Genomic DNA, 20713 nt, shown 5'->3' on the forward strand with positions numbered 1-20713 from the left:
TATTGTTAAGTACATTAAAAAATAAAAAGGGCAATACTTGCACACATAATTAGAAGAAAAACTGTGTATTTTGCATTTCATCTCCACTTCTCCTTACGGAAAGAACTAGGAGATTATCCTTGACACTTCAGAATGCCAGCTACCGAAGTAGGATAGCCAAATCCCTCTCAGCTTTTTCAGAAGATAGCTCTCTGTGCAAACATCTCATCTTCAAGATGCTGAAATTATTTCTTACGTGTGGTTGTCTAGATAAAGATGTCAAAATTAAATGCGCAACTCTCAGTATTCAAAGCTTTAAATGAAGTCACTTCTTTTTTCAGCCAACCAGGACAAAACTTGTCCCCTGGTGATTTAAATATGACCACTACTGCTCTGAAACATTTCTTGACCATATTGATATAGCAGCACACTTGTTTTGCAAATGGGGAAAATACTTTCTGCAACAGTTCCCCAAAAGCACATGGATCATCAGTGCCTGAAAGTTTTGAGTACTCACTAGCCAAGAACAAATCAGTTGGCTACCTCCAGGTATAAGGAGATCTATTTTCATATTGCAATCCAGTCTCCTGAAACACAGCAGGACCAAGAACATGTACAGCAATTCAGTAACAGATCACTTCAGCTTGAAATCTTTGTAAGCATGAGTATATAGTCTTATAAGTTTTAAAGAAGATTTTTCTCCCCTTCCACACTGAGATAAGTTAACTACCAGTTCCATTTATTCCAGGAGTTGGCACCCAGCTAATGAATAGTTCAATTTAGAGGCTGACTTTTTCCAAAGACTTTTAACCTGCTGACTGCAGGGGCTGTCTGTGGGTGTGGTCTGAGCCCATGCGAGCACGCTGGAAGGCTGTGTGCTCACATTTACTGAAGCCCTTACACCTGCCCACCCCACAGGTGAGGCATATCCTGCCCCTCCTCCACCATATCCCTTGGGCATCAGCCATCAACTCCAGCAATATCAGAGAGGCACAACATTAACATCCACATGGGGAGCCACCTCTCAAGGGCACAGAGTCACCTTTCTTACTCAAGCAGCTAAATCAGAGATCTGCCTGACATGCAAAGATACAGAGCTGACAGCTACTTTGGACAGCCTGAGACAGTTACAAATGCTCAAATGAAGCAATTGAGTAGGCTGGAAGTTATGGTTTTCTCCATAAAACCCTATCTATAGAATTGGTTGCCTGAAAACACTTTTTTTTACAACCACATAAGGCAAAAACATTCAAAGTATTCAGCAGCACATAACAAATTCCTCAGATGCTCCACAAAAAGGACACGTGAGGCTGCCCCAGCTCCCAGCAGCACAGTCATGGCACTGCCAGGGAAGCTGGAGCTCCCCTCTGCTATGGCACTGGAGCCCTCCAGGTTGCTGTGGAAAGCCAAGGGCACCTCAGTGTGCCCAAGCTCCACCCAGCCAGGGAAGCCAGCAAGGAGCAGCTCTGACACCAGGCACCACCAGAGAATGGACTGCATTTAAAAGAAGCCATGTGCTGCTCCACAGTTAGACTACAAGTGCTCCTCAGAGGAAAGCTCCATCTCAGAACAAATATGCTGCTCCTCAGGCACAGTAAGTGCTTTATGGGTGATATATAATTGTCAAGGCTTTAAAATGAAACCAAGGACAAATAAGCCTGTTCTTTTTTGAAATATATTAACTAAAACTTTGAAACATAAATTGTTTGAAGAAGGAAGCTTCATTCACAGCCCTGCTCACAAATTTAACTCAAATCCATTTTTAAACTTCAAGGATTCAATTACCTTAGCACATATACAGCTGATAGATGAACAGGCATTTTATCCGTAATTTTTTTTCTCAGGTTGGACACACTTTCTTATCAATTCTATAATTCTTATCAATTTCATCTGCTTGATTTGAGATTTCTGTTTTGCTTAAATTAACCATACCTTGCCATAAGGTATTATTGCAACTCAACTGCTATTGCTTTTTCTCTGAAGTGAGAGCTAAGTCTGGCTCAGAACATGATGAGCACTCAGCAGGAACAGCCAGCTCTGGGTAACAGCAGTTTCCCAGTAACAGTCAATAAATGTGCTTAAATTACTTACATGAATGTGTGTAAAATACTACCAACCATTAACACAAAGTATTTCCAAAAAAACCTGAAAAATCCCCAAATAACAGGTCAACACAAGTAGCTCTGCTTCCCTCATACTGGACTTGCAGTCTCCTCCTCAAATAAATTTCCCCCTGCTTTTTAGGTGAACTGTTTGTCTACAAAGAGGGAGGTCTAATAAACAAGGGAATCCCCTCAGGGCTTAGGAAAGAGCAAGACAAATGTGAGGTTATAAATGAGGAACAGCACTCCTGCCCCTACCTGATGCCAGGCAAGCTTTTCTGAGGTTTATGGCACTGGATAACCCCAGCCACCAGGGAGAAGCTTCTTGGCACCACTGGGAAACTCACAGCCCATTTCAGTAAAGACTGGAGAAGCCAGAGGAAATAATCAAGATGCCCCTTTGATACCTCAAAATGGGCAAGTTCTCTGGAGCACTCTGCCATTCCCTGTATCGATCACAAGGAGCTTAGCCTTATCCCCCTGCCTACATAAGCTAAGCATGCCCTCTGCAAGTTACTTTGAGTTAGACTGCAAATATATTTCCTAGAGCAACAAGCTCTTCCATAGCAATGTTATTATATTTAGGAGCACACACCAAGCCCCCTTCCCCTACAGAAGTCAAGAGATTTACCTGAAGGCAACTTGACTTCCAAGGGTCAAGTTCTGTCTTCCTAAACACTCTCCATGGAGGATGAACTAGTAAGTTCATAGAGCTGGACTTTGCTTTTAGACTCTGTTCTATTAATACAGAAATAGGCACACTCATACCTCACATTTCATGCTGGATATCCACAGTCAGCTACCACAAAGGAGCTAATCCACTATAAATCCACTCCCTAGAAGACCTGTTGGGAGCCTGTCCATGTACCCACTCTCTATGTCATTTATATTTGGCATAACATGAAAATTCAGGGACTCTAGAAATAGAAAAGAACACCTTAACTTCAGAGATGAAGAAACTGAGCTAGGAATGGGAGTTTGAAGTTAGGGAGTGCACAAGGTCCCTTTTCAATGATGAAATAAAGCCACAATGATGGCTCAGTAGGTGCCTTGCCATGGTAGCAACAATGCTATGGACGCTGTTAAAACCAGAGCCAGTTACCACACAAAACAAGCCCAAGGCAGACTTAACAGCAGCCACGGTGATATGTCTGGACACCTGGTTCAGAGTCACGTGCAAGGCCAAACTCCTGCTTAATAAACCTGGACTAAAGCAGCAGAGCAGCAGGCACACTACCACTTTTAAGGCTGTAGGCAGGCAGGAGCCACCGGCTGAAAGCAGATGTACTTGCCCAGCAGTTTTTTCCCACACATCCATGGCACTAGTTTCAGCTAAATCAGGACAAGCTGCTATAAGGACAGTAATTAACCTCTGGATATCGACGAGGCCAAAGGCCCTGCCACACTTAACACCTCTCAGTCTCATACATCTAGAGCTGTAAGCGAAGGAGTCAAATTCCAAGAAACATTTTGCTGAACCCTACCAATTATGCTTCAGGTGCTGAGACTTCAACTATCACAATTAGATTACAAGATTAGATTAGATGTCAAGGCAATTGAGTTTCTCTAATGATATGCAAAGCCTTTATGATAGTGACCACAAGAACTGATAAGAGCTCTTTGTCATCTAATCTGTACCAGTTCATTCTCAGCACCAAGTCAAAGTCTTGTGCTGCCCTCCCTCTGAAATACCTGATTCACAGGAGATAAATGACACAAGACCCACGGGGAGTTCAGGGAGGCATTCACAGCCTCCTTTTCCACTCACCGAAAGCGTAAGGGGCTTGTTCAGGGTGATGGGGTAAAAGAATCACTTCATTTTCTAAGATAGGGACTCAAGGTGTGGGTTATCTCCCCTGTCATTCAGGGCAGAGTAGAGCCAGAATCTCTTACCCAGCCTCATACGTCACTCTGATACTTCAGAAATTTTCTACAGGGAAAAGCACTGTCTATGAAGTGCTAATGCAATCACTTCCCCTGCAATATCGGGTGCTAATCTTGTCTTCTTGCTTTTCATTTCTACTTCCTCCTCTCCTTGTGGGAAAAAAGGAATGTCAAGTGCTAAAAAATCAATCTGTTTTGCAAAGGGAACCAATGCTTAGCAAAAAGAAACCACAAGGAAATAAATTTACCCAAACTGCAATTAACTAGATTTAAAAACAGATGCAAGTCCATCAGTAAGAGCTTTTGCTAAGGAACGTGTAGAATTCCCAATGGCAAATCTCAGAGGTCGATGGCCAAGCTGCTGATTTCAGTCCCTGACAGCACAAATCATCTCATGCAAGGAAAAACCACATCACAGCTAAGTCGTTCTCCCCAGTTTCCTGTACCTGTCACTAGGCAGTGAATAATGAAGCCAAGTAACAGCAACTGATGTGCTCTTAAATGTTCCTATGATGAATAAAGAGCAGAGACTTTCTTGAAAACTATAGTGACAATAATTTATGTTTCAAATGGCCATTATTAAATATGTTTCCAGGTATGATGTAGCAAGAAAAAAAGGAGAAAGTAATTGGTGCAGGAATCATCTGCAACTTTAAAGAAAATATCCAGAATTTATCTTATTCACCTGCCATGAAATACTAATAAAGGAACATTTGGCTAATAAAATTTTTTAAATGTTGTCACTTTTATGTGCAGATGATTATTTTTAATAGCATATTTAAGAGTTTAATTTCTCATTTCATTTTAACAGTAAAATAAATATTTTTCCATTATACCCTGCACTGAGTTCTACTTGTCCTTCACTTTAAGTAGTCTTATTTCTGCCTCACTGCCAACAGAACAAAGTCACTCACATTTAGTTCTGCCACATAAAAGATGAGAATCAGACCCTTTGGGTCATAACCCAAGTCTTTTCAACACTTTTTCAGATCCAAGCAGATTCTCTGTGGTTTCAAATATCTCAAGAGCCATGCCAGAGATTGGGAACAAAACCTTGAATGTTCAGCTTTAGATAATTAGAGTCAGACAAGATACACCCTTCTGTTCTTTTTCAGATGCTAGAAGATTTTTCAGAGAGTTTTTTTAAACAAACTGAACGTAACAGGTAGAAGCTACTCTTCCATAAAGGAGTGTATACTTCGAATATAAACAACAACAGGCATATAAAGTTGAATTCAGTCTTCCTGAAAGTATGTATAATTTATTTTTATAAAATTAAAATAATGAGAAAATTATCTTCAGTTTACTGAATAGTTCACTTTCTCTGAGGCAAACCCTAAGCTTCTAGACAGTAGCTAGAGGCAAACAGCATAAAATGGCAAACGCATCCACAGATGAAAGCATGGGCTAAGAGCAGCATTGCATTTTTTTTAATACAAAGAATAAATGCAAAGGCTGAAAGCAACAGTGTGTCAATCAGTGCAGGAAACAGACAACAACTGCAGCAACAGAACTGGTTTTAAGATGTTTCATCAGCATAACTCATTTTACCTGTACTGTTTTTACTTGCTGGGACTGCAAGACAGAGGGCTGGGCCGCAGTGTTTATCAGCTGACTTCCCTGTGTCAAAGCTGAGACACCCACAACAGGTTTCACTTCCGACCGACCTCCAATGACAACTTTGATCTGCTGGCCTTGTACCTTGGAGTCTCCACCCTGGGCTTGGGACACGGCCTTCTGCGACTGTGGGAGCTGGCTGTGGGGTAATGCTAAAACAATAGGCTGGCCAGACTTGCCCAAAGTTGTCACAATCAGCTTTTGCCCATCTGGTTTAATACTCTGACTGCCTATTTTAATATCAGTGGCCTTGTTCAGAATAATCTGATTAGCTGAGATAGTGACAGGGGTCTGAGCACCAAGTTTATGGAGGCCACCTGGAAAGGCAGGCTTTACAGCTGCATTCACATCAGGGCTTGGGGCTGTGGTGGTCAGTGCAGCATCTCCTGTGTGGCTGCTGGGCGCAGGAACTGATTCCGTGGTGACCGTGGCTGTGGTCGTGGCTGAGGAGTCGCTGGTGGTGCTTATGTTCACTATTTCTTCCAGTTCTGTTTCCATGGGAATAGACTCTCCTCCCATCGGCGACGACACGATAACAGCCTCGATGCTGTCATCCTCCACCAGAGTTATGCCGGTGTCCATGATTTCCTCAGGGAGCAAGCTGTTGACTTCTGCTGAAACCACCTCCATTTTAGTAGCTGTGGCAGTGATGGCCGGAGCAGGTACTGCAATATTTTAAAAAGTTATTGGCTTCCAGAAAACACATACTTTCAAAGCTTTATGAATAATATTACCAAAGAAGAAAATACAGTCAAAATTTTTCAGACTGAAAGTACTGTGCATGCACAGGAGGGTTATCATGGGGAAAAAAACCTGTTATCAAAATGTAACATACTAAGCTGAATTTAGTCTTAGTAATAACTTACATCACACCTTTACAATATCATTCACTGAAGTAAAATAAAGGCATTACCAGTCCACTGTACACCACAGTACACAAAGAAGCAGTGCTTCCCCCCTGAAAATATGGGCACAGATATTTAAATTCACTGAAGTATAAAGCAAGAATTAAACAGCTTTAAAAAAATCTAACAGATGATGATGTCTTCTCATACATGCCAACATTGATTACAGGTTATTTTGCTCAAGAGACTTGTTATCCATACCAGAGGTAACATTCTTGCCAAATTTTCATTTTGGAAATCTCAGAAAAACAAATGACTGTTTAGTGATGGACTTAAACAACCCCAAAAGCTCAATCAGCAGACACCTACCACAGGATCAAGCCAAAGCTCTGCCACTCACAAGATGAAGAGATAATCCCTTGATGCTGGCTATGAAAAGAAGAGCTCAGTAATTTTTTTACCTCAATACTCACCAGAAAATATAACACACAAATTCATAATTAATTTGAAAGGTGTTCTAAACACAAAACAAATAACACACCGTATGAAAAATAAAAGGAATTTTTTTAAGAGCACCCAAATTATATATTAAACAAACCCCTGCAGCAAGATTCAAAGCCAGAATCACTTCCACTTGAGAAACCCTACAGACATTGCTGGAAATGGTCACACTGCACCATTCCCCTAAAGCTGTATCAGTGTCAAGAGTCTGAAAACAGATCAGCTTAATAAGGCATTTTCTGCACTTGCTGACCCCATGAGCACACTTGGGCCCCGGATGGGTGAGCACACCACGTGGGTCTGCCTACATGCTCCTGAGTACTAATTATAAGCTCAAGGGGATAAAACCCTCGCAAATTCTGTTTCCTATTTGCTAGGAAAAGCAGAGCTGAGTTTTAATACTAATTCATGAGGAACCGTGCCAGTGAAAACACTGACCAAATGCGGGGGTGACATTATTTCCTCTGGAATCGTGGGCCCGTTTTGTACAGCAGCTAACCACAGAACAGCTGCATTTCACCCACAAGGTGGAAGGATTGGGGAAAAAAGCCCTGCTAGAATTACACAGTTCCCATGCTGAGCTCCAGACTACGCTGGAGCAGTCCTGGCCTCCATGATTGCCAAGGGTGCCACTCTGACCCCCCTCACCTCAGAGTGCCAGCCAGACCAAACTGCCCTGACACTCAAGAAGCCTGAGCTCTGAAAGAACTGCACTGACAGTCGAAGTCAGGGCTCACTTATTGGCAGGCATTTAAAGATACAAAATTATCTTATGTCACTGCCAAAAATACCTCCTGTGGAAAGCATTTGTCCCACAGTAATGCCTGCACAGTGATGCCAGCCCTGGTAAGCAGCCCTAGACAAAACAGCCAGCTCCGAGGGACACATTAGTAATAGTATCATATTGCTGCCTTAAAGTCAAATAGGTTAACTGCATAGATGATTACTCAAAAGTAGACTGTTTTTACAAACAGTATATGTTCAGGTCACTAGGTCTTCTGAGCTGTGTCACTTGACTGTCACCTCAGCAACTTGCAAAGGCTTGCGGCTCAGACAGTAAAACTTCAAACTATTTCAGACACAAAAAAAATAAACCTCAAACCATCATCAACCACCAAACCACCAACCTCAAAGCATCATCCTGTTCTATACTGATATGCACATAGGGTTTGGATCCAGAAGTTAAGACTCCTAGTGTCAAGTACAATCCATGTAATGATTGCCACCAAGTTAGAAAAGGAGAGAATCATCTAAATCAGACACCGGGAAAACCACCTCACTCTGTAATTATAAATAGTTTTAAATAACTTGCTTTTGGTTTCCATTTGTACATGGTTTTCCCAAGAAGAAAGGCCATTCTTAGCATCTTTTAACAGTATGATCATAAAATACTTAAATATATCTACATAGTTTTATAGTTCATCAGTTATTTGCATCAGTTATTTGCATTTGGTTATGTTACAAAGTAGTAAGTGCTTATTAAATACCTATATCTAGTTGAAAGCATATTTATATTAAAATACATGGAATCAGGCTTTTAAACAGCATTTTGAGTCCAAACTAACCACGGCAAGTCAGAATGCAGAAGAAAAAGAAACATATCACATCTAGTCTGGAATCAGATGAAACAGAGAAGTGAAAAGGAAAGAAACATTATTCATAGTTACTGGATTAACAACTTATGGCAATCACATAGGAAGATTTTGCAGTTATCAGGTAATTTTAAACTTAGCTTCCATTACAGGCTAGTGTGCTCAACAACAGCAAAAAAGAACCACAACACAACCCACTGGCTCTATTTCTTCACTGCAGGTTGGACATAACTGGAATAGATACATGAAAAGCAATAATGAAAATTTCATCCTGGCTATACCAGAGGCTGCTGTCAAAGGCAACTTCAATATCCCTGCAGATTTTTACTTCTTGGTATCTAGCCAGGATTTCTCAACAGTTCAGCTGTTTATTTTTTACTAATGCTTTTATACAGTTTCCATTTTTCCAGCTCCTCTACTAAAGTGATTACCAACAGTAAAAGCATGCCAACCTCTTTAAGATCCTAACAGCCTTGAGATCAACAAAGGGTGGCAAATCGTTTTAACTATTTAAACCCTTGAAAGTTTCCTTCACTTAAGCAGCTACGTTTTGAGTACTGAATGCACAAGCTCTAACTACAACCCTTTGAAAAGATGCATCACTATGTGCTTACTCAAAGCCTGAAGGATAAAAGCAATCTAGACCAAGCAAGTGTTTAAGCTTCAGACTGGGAAATTCAGAAATATCCTAGGTTCAGATTACTAAACAGATAATTTTAGCCTAAAAAATAGTGGTCATACAATTAAATAAAAGTTCACCAAAAAATTCACATAATGAAGATTTGTAAACAGAGCTAGCTCAGAACTAGCTAGCCCAACTAGCCAAACACAGAAAAAAAAGTTAGAGACTAAAGCATATTGTCAGCAAAGTCCTGGACCAACAACTTTGGAAAGTGCTAGGTACAGTAAGGAGAAGGAAGGGAACAAACTCAGTGTGAGCAAACCACCTGTGATCATCTTACTCATAAAACAGATTCCTGTTCTTGATATTCAGGAAGAAAAATATATCTATGATGGTGTAAAGGATAAAGAAGATTTGTAAGGAAGATGATAAAGAAGATCAGGATTGTAGGCAAAAATACAGAATGGTGTCTGACAGATATCTGTGAATTTTGATAATTTTTCTCCACCACTAGCATGTCACTGGAAAATCTCTAAGAAACTCTGTTAAAAGTATTGAGATCAATCATATCAACATCTTTGTTAATAAAATACCAGAACAGCACACTAAACAGGAAAATAATTTAAAAAAAATCAATATAATTAAGCACAGTGATCTACAAAGAAGTAAACAAAATGCAAGACATAAAAATGTCTTGTACTTTACAATAACTGCATTTTATTACATGCAGAAACGTCTCCATTTCACTAAGAATAGCCAACCCTCCTGCCAGCAACCATGAGCAGTTCGAGTAGGGTGACAGGTTACAAAACCACCAGCAAGGCTACGTACTACAAGCAAAACACATTCATAAATGCAGATTATACAGAAACAAGGCTGCTGAGACCAGCTTTACTTGAACTCCTGGAAGGTGATGCATGTCAGCAAGGACATGACAAGAGAACAGAGGGCCAAGGCACTCATCCCCATTTGTGGCTGCTGGCCTGGCGGTGCCCAGCCTTGGGAACAGTCTGGTGTAGCCCAACACATCTAGGAACTCTGGCCAGACCTGCCTTGAGTCACTGGCAATGCTCATTTTTTAACCAAATTCTCAAGTGTCACTTTCACCAGAAAAGAAGGAAACCAAATCAGTAACAGCTTTTATATGAACACCTTTTGAAGTACAAAACAAACCCACGCCACCCAAAATCAAAAGCCTCATAAATGCAACACATCTAATGTATCCCTGAAGCATCAGGGATTCTCTTGGGACTAGCAGGAAAACGCTAAGTGAAACTAAGTATCATTGCCAGATACAGCAGCATCTGTTAGTAGTTCTTTAAAGCTGGGACAGATACACTTAAGAGTAGCACCCTTAAGAGACAGCAAGAGCAAATATTTTCAGCTTCTGAGCTAAAACTGTGCAGAAACCCTTAAAAAGAAGTATGAAGAAGAAAGATGAAGCTTGCCCTCAAGAAAGGGGAGAATGAGGCTGAAAAGCTGAGTTAGATGAATGGCAGAAAAGTAAGAGTGGACAACCTAACAAGTAATTGTTCACTGCAAGTACAGTGGACTCTAATGAAAATGAATATAAAAGAAAGCAGGATCAACAGTCGGTCAGCACAAAAGGGGTAGCATTTGGATTTTCCATAGCTGAGACAAAAATGTGCCAATACCATCTCTTCTCTTTGCAATCAAGGCGCAGCAGAAGACCACCAGCAGGCAGGCTATGGCTCAGATTTGAGGACTTTAAAACTCAAAAATCCCACATTACATGGTTACGTTAATAAAATTGGCATATTTATACCTTATGTAGCAAAGGTTTAAAAACATAATATATTTCGTTCCTAAGTCCATTCATTAGAACAAAGGCAAGAACATGGGGAAAAAAGGGGAAATACAGAATGGATCCTTGATGATTTAAGTGAGAAGCATGAGATGCTACCAACCACATTTTAGTTGCATAAAGGCTTTTCAAATTTTTCAGCTTCTGCTTATCTGCTCTCTCCAATCCTGGCAGATATTTAAACTCCTGAAGGTTGCTGAGCTGAAAAAATCCGATTTTTTGGGACCTTAATAATTAGAGATTAAGGAATTTGAAATGCCCAGCCCTCAAGTGCCAGTGCCTAGACCTTTCTGCCAGGGCAGGGACAGGTAGCAGGCCTGTCTGCAAAAGCTGTGCCCAGATGTTGGATCTCCTGCAGCAGGTGGTAGGAAACAGTTGGATGGCTGGTTCCAAGCACAGGCTGCAGGAGACTCACAGTCCACAGGAAAAGAGCCAAAAACTCGCCCACCAGCACACCCAGAAGGGACAGGGGAAATAATGCTGAAGAATGGAGGCTTGCAACAGCAAGGACTGGCAGGAGAAAGAGACTTCTCCCAAAAGCTGAGGTGCCCCTGCCAAACTGCTTCACTGCTCTGCAGACTGAAGAGGAAACACCTATCACAGCAGGAAAGATGCTGGAGCTAGGCAGCCCCAGCTACCCCCTTTGCCACCAGCAGAGGTTTGGGTGCTCAGACCATGGCACTCGCTTCAGAAACCTGGTCTGTGAGGGACGAGGGGATCCATCTGACAGAGAAAGGAAAGATATCTTTGTCCATAGGCTTGTCTGGATGGTGAGGAGGGTTTGAAATGAAAGTTGTCAGAAGAGGGAAACTGAGGGTTGTGATCTGGAGCAGAGTCTGGTTGGAGGCCTGCAGCCAGCAGTGCTCTCCAAGGGGTCAGTACTGGGTCTGGTCCTGCTGAACTTGCTAAATGATCTGGATGAATGGACACAGTGCATCCTCAGCAAGTCTGTGGATGATTCAAAACTGGGAGGCACGGCTAATACATCAAGAGGTTGTGCTACAATTCAGTGAGACTTGGACAGAGAGAAACCTAATAAAATTCATCAAAAGTAAGTGCAGGGTCCTACACCTGCTGAGGAATAATCCCGCACATCAGTACAGGCTGGGTGCTGACCCGCTGGAAAGCAGCTCTGTGGAGAAGGAGCTGGGAGTTCCAGGGCAGAAGTTCTATGCAAGCCAGCAGTGCGTGCCCCTCTAGCCAAGAAGGCCAACGGCATTCTGGGGTGAGTTAGGAGCAGTGGGGTCACTGTCTAGAACTGCTGCACAGAGAGGCTGCAGTGTCCTTTTCTGCAGAAACCCACCCACACACAAACATGTAGCTTGCCCTAGGTTCTGTTAGACTAAATCTCCAGAGGTCCCTTCCAACCCCAACCATTCCAGGATTCTGCAAGGAGCAGGAAGCTGCAACAATTTAAGTACAATCCAGTGGAAACACTGTATTGCAGCAGCAATTCATTCACCCACTCTTCTTCCTCTTCCTCATCTTCCAGCCCTTGAGATGGTGGGGAATAAAGCATGTTGCAATTATTCAACCATGGAAAAGTTACTAAACTCTCCATGCTGCTAAAATTACCAGATAATAGTACAAAATATTGACAAGAACACTTAAAACACAAAGAGCACCCACTCCTGCCCAAAAAACCCAATACACAGAGGAAGAAAGTAATGTTGTTCTTTGCATACAGCCTGTAAAGGAAAGAAAAATAAACTTTTCAAAAATATTTGTGTCTTACTGTCTTCAAAATAGAAATGTTTTATACAAATGCATCTTCTTCCTTCACCACAACAGTTGCTACAAATACACTTTAAGACTCACTATCCTGTGACTTATAGCTGTTTTCTTCACATCAAAACTATTTCTCACATAGAAGGAATCTCAGCATGCTACCACAGAAATTCAATTATACACCAAGTACAAAAGCAATTTTTACAATTAAACTAACAGAGACCTAAGAAAGAGTACACAACTAAAAATCCCCATGAGCCAAAGCCTTTCAGGCAAAATGGAAGGTGGAAAGAAAAAGAAAAAAAAGCTTTAACTAAGTTTTCAATAAAAGCAGCATGTCATACAAATTGCAAATGGTTGAATTATGTTACACGTACAAGTGAGTGCATTGTTTCCTAGAAAACCAGTATTTCAAAACACTGTGATATCTAGCTCTGGATTGGACAACCCCCTTTCCAACACAAGAAAATACTACATTGCCCAAAGGTACTACCTATGACAAAAGAAGATTATTAAGGAAGAACATTCCAGCTGTTGAGAGGTACTGAGCAGTATTACTGAACAAAACACAACAAAATCCCAAGCACTCAGTCATTAGTTAACTTGCTGCTTGTTTACCACACACCTCACTCACAGCAACTTTCCAGGGAAGTACTGGAAATAACATTCCATGCAGCAGAATACTTCAAAGCAGTTCAGATTGCCTTCTGTAATGGGAAACAATGTTCTACTTTCAAGCAGAGCTTTAGGCAAACTAAAAATAAAATAAAAACTAAAAATAAGAACATTCCCCTTTACCCTTCCCTTGGTTTGCATGCCAGTTTCAGTCATTTTCAAAACATGCCATAGCACAAGAGGTGAAACACAGAACTGTACAGGTGCTACAACCACCTAAATACGTTCTGAAGGTGTTCACTACAGCGAACAATCCAAATTCTGGGTTTGTGGATTCCAGGGCCTTCACATTTAATCAAGTGCTTCTAACCTTATGTTCCATACAAACTTTGGGATGAGGCCAAAAGTAGAAAACCTTAAAATAACTTCAGGTAATTTAATTTTTTGCCGTGTTTAGTAGGCCAATAGTAAGGCATTACAAATCTAAAGTTACATTGAATAAACAAGTAGTGAACTTAGTTTGACTGATAAAAAACCAAAAACCAAACAAACCTGAAATGTGAGCAGTACTTATCACTAGGCCCCAAAAAATGCAGATTTTTGTCTTCCATATACAGCTTGAAATAATGGTCTTGCTTTCCAAATTCCAGACACCCCTTGAATGTGAGGCTACAGAAGAATTCAGAAGACACAGCAATATCACACCAAGAACACGCTGAACAACAAGTGTGAAAACTACCACCACAGGCTTGATATCAAGTTCCCCATGGACTTTTAACAGGTGTTATCACATTGCACACCCTTAAGATCAGGCCTGCTGCCAGCAATTTCAGCAAGAATATATTTTAGAGCTGTATTTATGAACAAGAGTTCATCACAACAGAATTGTAACCTACCAATTTTACTGAGACTCTGCCAACTGGGAAGCACAATGATGACCCAAGTGCATCTCACCTACACTACACTAGCACTGCCCAATTAGGTACAATACATGAAGTTCATTCTAACTGAAACAAAACCCCCCTGCCACAACACTGATTTCAGTGAAGTATTTAACTAAAAAAAATATGCTAAAATGGCACAGGAAATTTTGCCCTAAAAGCTTAATTCCTTATGTGTCTCATGCAATCATGATCCTTTTCAAAGTTAGAACACCACAGAAATTAAAACCAGAGAAAAACCTTAAGATAAAGTGCCATGCTTTAAAAGTAGTGTTGTCAAGATTTGAACAGCAGTGAAAGCTGCTATGGTCACTACCGCTTTTTAAACTTATCTAGGTTGGCTTTCTTCATTTTTGACTCAAGTGGAGCATTAAAACAAAAATACAGATAATCCAAACAGTTACTTTGCAGTGATTTGCAGGAAAACGTACTTCTAGCTGCAATCTCCGTAGTTCTACCAGCTTTAAACATGACAGCACTCCACAAGTACAGAATATATTCACTTGCAGAAGGGCTGAGCAGAAGATAAATAGCTCACCTGCAGGCAAACCAGGACTGCATTCAGATTCCCTCATTCAAGAAAACCACTATTAACACCTCCTTCCCACTTCAATCTCTAGATAAAGCACCTCTGTATTCCTTTTGGGAAAACTTAGTTAAATCACTAGGACTGTGCAATAGCTGACTGACCTTTGTGGAATGAAACTCCACATTAAGATTTTGAGTTGAGATCAATTCAACAGGAGAAATAGGAATTTCTATGGAATCTTCATCCCTGCTCCAGTACCATGTGGGTCACTTCAAATGCAGGCTGCTCAGACCTCTGAAGTCTCATGTGTTGTAACACAACAAGTTGAAGAGCTTCTGAAACACAAACTCCTAAGTTTCATTAGCTGTAGGTAAGAAAACCAACAGCTTTGGATAAGCATTTCAAAAACCTCCAAAAACCTAAGAAACAGGACTAGCCAGAAACATTTCAGTGACTAGGACTACACTGTATCTCTTTACAACCTTTGTTTTCAATATGCTGAAAGTGACACGGCAAGATATCAACACTGTATCTTACTCTACCCCTGGAGAAGCGTTATTCCACACAATATGCCAAGGACGCTTAGGAAGAAGAGTTCTTTGGATGCACTCTCCATGCTGCTCGCTGGGAAGTCTATTCCACTGCCCAATCACTCTCTGTGGGAGAAACCCTTTCCTAACACCCACCCTACTCAAGCAGCAGGACTTGAGAAAAGCCCCAAATCTGTCCTTAAGGACACCCTTCCAAATTTGATTTTCATACCAAACATGCTCAACCACCCGTTGGACAAGTCACCACTACACTGCCCAAGCTGACACAGATCCAGAATGTTCATCTCCTTCTCAGACTTACTAAGTGAAGAAACAACAGTACACAAAGCCTTAACTCTATCTTTCCACTGAAAAACTCGTTTGGCTTTTTTCATGTATCAAGATCTAGCTCTTTATTACATCTAAAACCAACTTGTGTATACAAACACAGCTTTTGCCAACTTTTTTTTTTTTTTTTTTTTTTGACAGCTTTTGTCAGTTGATAATTTTGAGGACTGGAGATTAACAGTGATTAACATACAACAGGACACTGGAGCTGACCTGCAGCTCGGCAGGTTCTCTGTGTGACTCAGCTGCCCTAGTTCATCACTGCACAGTGAACAGCACCACACACCCACAAAGAGCTGGACACACCTGAACCAGAGGCTGTCACTCTGTAAATTCTCCCACAATCCAGCACAGGACACACACCCAAACAGCTCTGTGTCAAACTGTAGAGTCCACTGAAACCAACCCAGCAGCAGAAATAGAACTTGAAAATAACTACGGGATGTCTTTCCACAAAATTCTGTAGCATCTGCATTTATCAATGTTGTTAATAATTTTTGTTAAGAATCCAGGACATTCAACTTATCAAAACCTTTTATTCAATCTATTTCTTTTTGATGACATAACACCAAAACTCACCTTCCTGTTCAACAAAGAATGAGCTCTTATTTTTCCCAGTCATTCCAGTAGCAATGGTAAAAATTCACAAGTGGCGTCCCTCTTGCCTATTTTCTGCTTCTCTCCTGGGGAAACCCACATTTTTTTTATCCACAAGAAACAGGAGTGACAAACTTTGCCAATATGATTGAGTGGAAAACTGACTGCAGCCTTGCTGGTCATTGCAGTGTCGCCAGTTCACACTACTGGCACCAAAACTAATCTCTGCAAATGGAAAAACATCCACTGGTCATTTAATGGTCCAGGCATTCTCCCAGCAAAGAGAAAACTTATTTTAAGAAAAGATCAATGTATAACAGCACAAGTTTCATAGTTCCCAGAGAGTCTTGACTGCTTGCTAGTGCAAAGGATCTAGAACACCTACCTACCTATGCAAAATAGAATCAAGTCACACTTTAGAAAGTGAAGGTCACTTGTTTGCCTAAGTTGATTTCAAGGGGAAAACAAATAAATCTTAGAGAAACAAATCCTTTTATTGGGTCATTTTACAAGCAAAACAAACTAAAGAACAGGCTAGGTAATCTCCTTATTTGCTGTGTTCTCTCATCCCTTTTTCACAAATACAAACAAGCACATCAACTATTCCAGGCAACTGAAATTCAAAAAGAAGAACACAAAAAAAATAGGAAATGCAGTTCTTAAGAAACTATTGACACCAGACATGCTTTCATTCATTCGTTAGAAAAGCCTCCACAGAAGTATATGTATAATCAAGACTCACCCTGCTCTGCTGGCATATTGTCAAAGGAAAGAGCACAATTGCATGCAGGTGATCTTGCTGTACTATATTTCTCCTAATTAACTGCCATTCTTCAATTTTGCTATTTTTTCCAGTAATGGGTAAAATAGTGTCATTCATCTTAGGCATTCCCCATTTTCTTACTCTCTCTGACACTCTATGTTTTATCTCTAAAACTGAAAAGTTTGTTTTGTCATAAAACAAAGAATTACAAAATCACTCAGCACTGTTTTTTCAACAGAGAGGCTTTTGTTTAAGCTTACTGAGCTAGAAATGCTTTAACAAAATGCGTGTCATGAAACCAGAAAAAGACGAATCCATGAGGAAGCTATGATTAACAAGAGTAAGTGGAAAAATTAATCATCTAAGACTGCAATCTCACCATGTTTGCATATGTAATAGCAGAGTGAAAGTAAATAGCTTTAACACAGTAACAAAATAGGTATGTGGAACACAGACAAAATAACTTCCATTCTCTTTCCCAATCTCCACATAAGACAAGTAATGGAGGCAATTTGTCTGCATGCTTCCCAGAGGATCATGGCTCTAGGTTTATTAAATACAATATCAATGGGAAACCATAGCAAGGAAAAAAACTCAACCTCACTCCTTATCAAATGCTGAATACATAACCAGTGGAAGTATCCAGTCTTTTTTCCAACGGCTACAAGGAATACTTAAGAAAATACCAGGTGTTCCTCTACCACAAATTAACCATCTATAGTCACAAAATAGTTCCCAAGGCAACCATAATTCCCTCAACCAACGCACTCCATTCCCTTCCCATTATTCTACACTCTGCTAAGTAACTGCTCGCTGCCTGAGACACCACACAAACAACGGCGTGCAGCAGATCAGAAGAATGGCCAAGGCACACAAATTAGCAGCTCCTGCGTGTTTAAACTGACACTTGTCAAGTGATATGTACATGAGAATTTTATATTACACAGTTGAGGTTTTTGGGTTTGTTCCATTTCTTTTCCAATGGGAAGTTTGCTTAAGTTCATGTTTCCACTGCCATGTTTACAATAGAGGTGCTAGCTGATTTCTTTTTAAGACTAGACAAGGAAAAGAAAACCAATAAACCAACTTGTCCACATACCAGTTGTGAAGAGACCCTTCTTCCCTTGGCATGTTCTGAGTAATTTATGCCTCCATTATAATTTTAAAAGGAAATGCAAAAGCTAAAAAAACCTTATATGTCAACAAACTGATAATTATACACTAATAAAACAAGCACCTGCTACAACTTCCTAGGATTTAGTGTGAGCAATATCCTAGCAATACCTTTATTGAATGGTCATTTCAAGCAGCAAATTTGTGACTTTGTGTGTACATGAGCAGCAGCATTACTTTCCCTGTCTTTCAATTCCCTGTGTGTTCTAAGCCAGCACTACTGCTAAAGATCTCCTGTCCACCTTCAGCATTTGCCTTTTTGTTTCCATCCATTTACCCTCCTTGTGCTAGCAAAAATCTGTATAACTGCAAGGGCAGCCCAGATGAAGGGGCCAGGCATGAGCAAAGCCACCCAAAACCAGCTGTAGGTTGTCACAAACCCATTTTCTCCAAGCCAACTGATGTCCAACCCAGGAAGAAAACTAATTCACAAAATAGTAAACAAATTCTGGTGAGTCAGTGTGCTGAGACAGCTCTGTTCAAAGTCTATGAGCACCAGAGCAGCACCAAGGGATCACACCTGAAAGACTTCACAGAAACAAGTTTCACCCAAGGAAGACAGACTTTTTGAGTGTGTAACAAAAACTGCTGTTACTTCAAAGGAATAAAAACCCCAAAACAGTCAGTCCCTAAAGATGGGGGTTCAGTACATACCTAGATCACGACAATAGATCAAAGCAGAGCCCAACACTAAGGGCATACCCCTCATGTGGGCAGCAACACGTCCAGTAGCAGAAGGATGCTTCTGAAGGGCAGTGATGCACAAATTAAGGAGCTACCAATCTACATCCAGATCTGGAACATGGGAATCTCCCACTTCATGTAGCTTTGCACCCCATGACTAATCAAGGGATTTTTCTGTTAGTCTCCCTCTTTCTTGTGCAAGAACATTCTTTTCCAGACTTCTAATGTTGTCAGGTGAGCAAGCCTAGTCACAGGCTGTACTGAAAGCCACATGCTGCTTATCAGCTTTCTGAGCAACTGAGAAAACCAAGCTATTAAAATATAAGGCCCTGGAAAACACAAACCTTCAAAACAAGAATTCAAGAAACATTTTCCATTTCTCTTTGGAAGCCCCTGAAACTATGAATAATAATAAAATACCTAAAGAACTCTGAGTATGTCCCCTAAGTACTTGCTATGAAGGGGCCCACAAAACCCTTGCACTGCTGTAGTGTACAACCTCTGTAGGACATTAGGATGTGCTTCTCACAGCATGTGAGCACTACCTCTACAGCAGATATAGAGAACAAAAGCACAACCACACCAAGTGACAGATAAGGAACCACAGTTTGTTGCTGAAGCAGAAAGCAAAACACAACCCCCTCCAATCTACCTTAGTTCCCAGTGAAAACATTTTTCAAACAAGTGTAAGGGAAAATAGCCTAAGGGGCTCTGACAGTTTTTCCAAATCTAAAATAAAAGATATTGCAGTGTATGAGATAACAACATCTCTAAGGTTGAATTCTGACAGTACTCTTCATCATCACCCTTCTTATGCACCTGTGGTTAGCAGATACTCCACCTGAAAGCATTTAAAACTTCTCAAGAATTCTGACAGAAGTGTTCAGAGCATTCAGTTACAAACGATCTGAGTGTGGACATCAAAGCATAAGCAAACCAAACATCAGCAGATAGTTCTTGATACGTAAGCTGAACAAGCAGCCTTGCATAACAAACTGCTGAAGCTTACCCCATCACTACGAGCATGAAGTACTTTTTTATCCCATAGGGAGGCTGGGCTGTGTTTTCAAACACAATCTCCAAGCCAGCCTAAGACTGTTTGTATACAGCCACACATCTCTCTCTAGCTTGGTGCAATTCTGGACAAGGCATGTAACATGTAAGACAGATACGTAAACTGCATGTCTTGACAAATAATAATTTAAAAAGAAAAAAAAGACAAGTCTAATGCATTTTATTGTACAAAAAAGATTCCACTGACAGAAGAAATATATTCAGCTAATAACCTACTATTCTTCTTGCCTCCAATAAGCCAAAAGCTACTATGAAGATAACCACACACTCAATGATTAAGTAACCTGCTATTGCCAGTTTAATGTAAACATTGCAAAGAACACTTCAAATTACTTCTCTATATTCAGTATTTCCTACAGTAACTGTAATATATTTCAAGGGACTCTTCAGAAGGATGAACCTAATGAAAGGTGATTTAAATATCTGTCCTTTCCTTACCTGACATCTTAAGTCTGAGAGCTTTCATCCTGATAACAGTATGTTCCAGTGGACAGTTTCTTGTGTTCTCAATGCCACAGGGCTTTCCAGAACCCCAATTCTCAATATCAAGCATTACATAATTAGTACATGACATTCTTTAGAGTCAAGGCCACAAATAATTAAAAACATTCTGAATCCTGATATACGTCATAACAAGCAAGATGGTAACAGGAAAAGCTGGGGCTATCACAAAAGATGCTCTGGCTACATTCACAGAATTGTTAAGTTGGAAATGCACTCCTGGAAATACTCCAGTCCTACCTCCCTGACAAGACAAGGCCACT

General features: G+C 40.6%; 1 protein-coding gene across 6 annotated transcripts in view; it reads right to left on the bottom strand.

Moving 5' to 3' along the window:
- Positions 1-20713, bottom strand: part of LIN54 (lin-54 DREAM MuvB core complex component) — a 37662-nt gene that overhangs the window by 15619 nt on the left and 1330 nt on the right. For 5 of the 6 annotated variants that reach the window (XM_041468333.1, XM_041468332.1, XM_041468331.1 and 2 more), the window contains exon 2: positions 5517-6247. In XM_041468333.1, the coding sequence (XP_041324267.1) occupies positions 5517-6212 (696 nt within the window). In that variant the 5' untranslated portion in view covers positions 6213-6247. Of the gene's footprint in view, positions 1-5516; positions 6248-13862; positions 13989-20713 lie in introns of those variants that run through there. The other variant, XM_041468330.1, reaches the window with a different exon arrangement.

Source organism: Pyrgilauda ruficollis, unplaced genomic scaffold (genome assembly GCF_017590135.1).
Source record: "Pyrgilauda ruficollis isolate IOZ18807 unplaced genomic scaffold, ASM1759013v1 scaffold217, whole genome shotgun sequence".
NCBI lineage: Eukaryota > Metazoa > Chordata > Aves > Passeriformes > Passeridae > Pyrgilauda > Pyrgilauda ruficollis.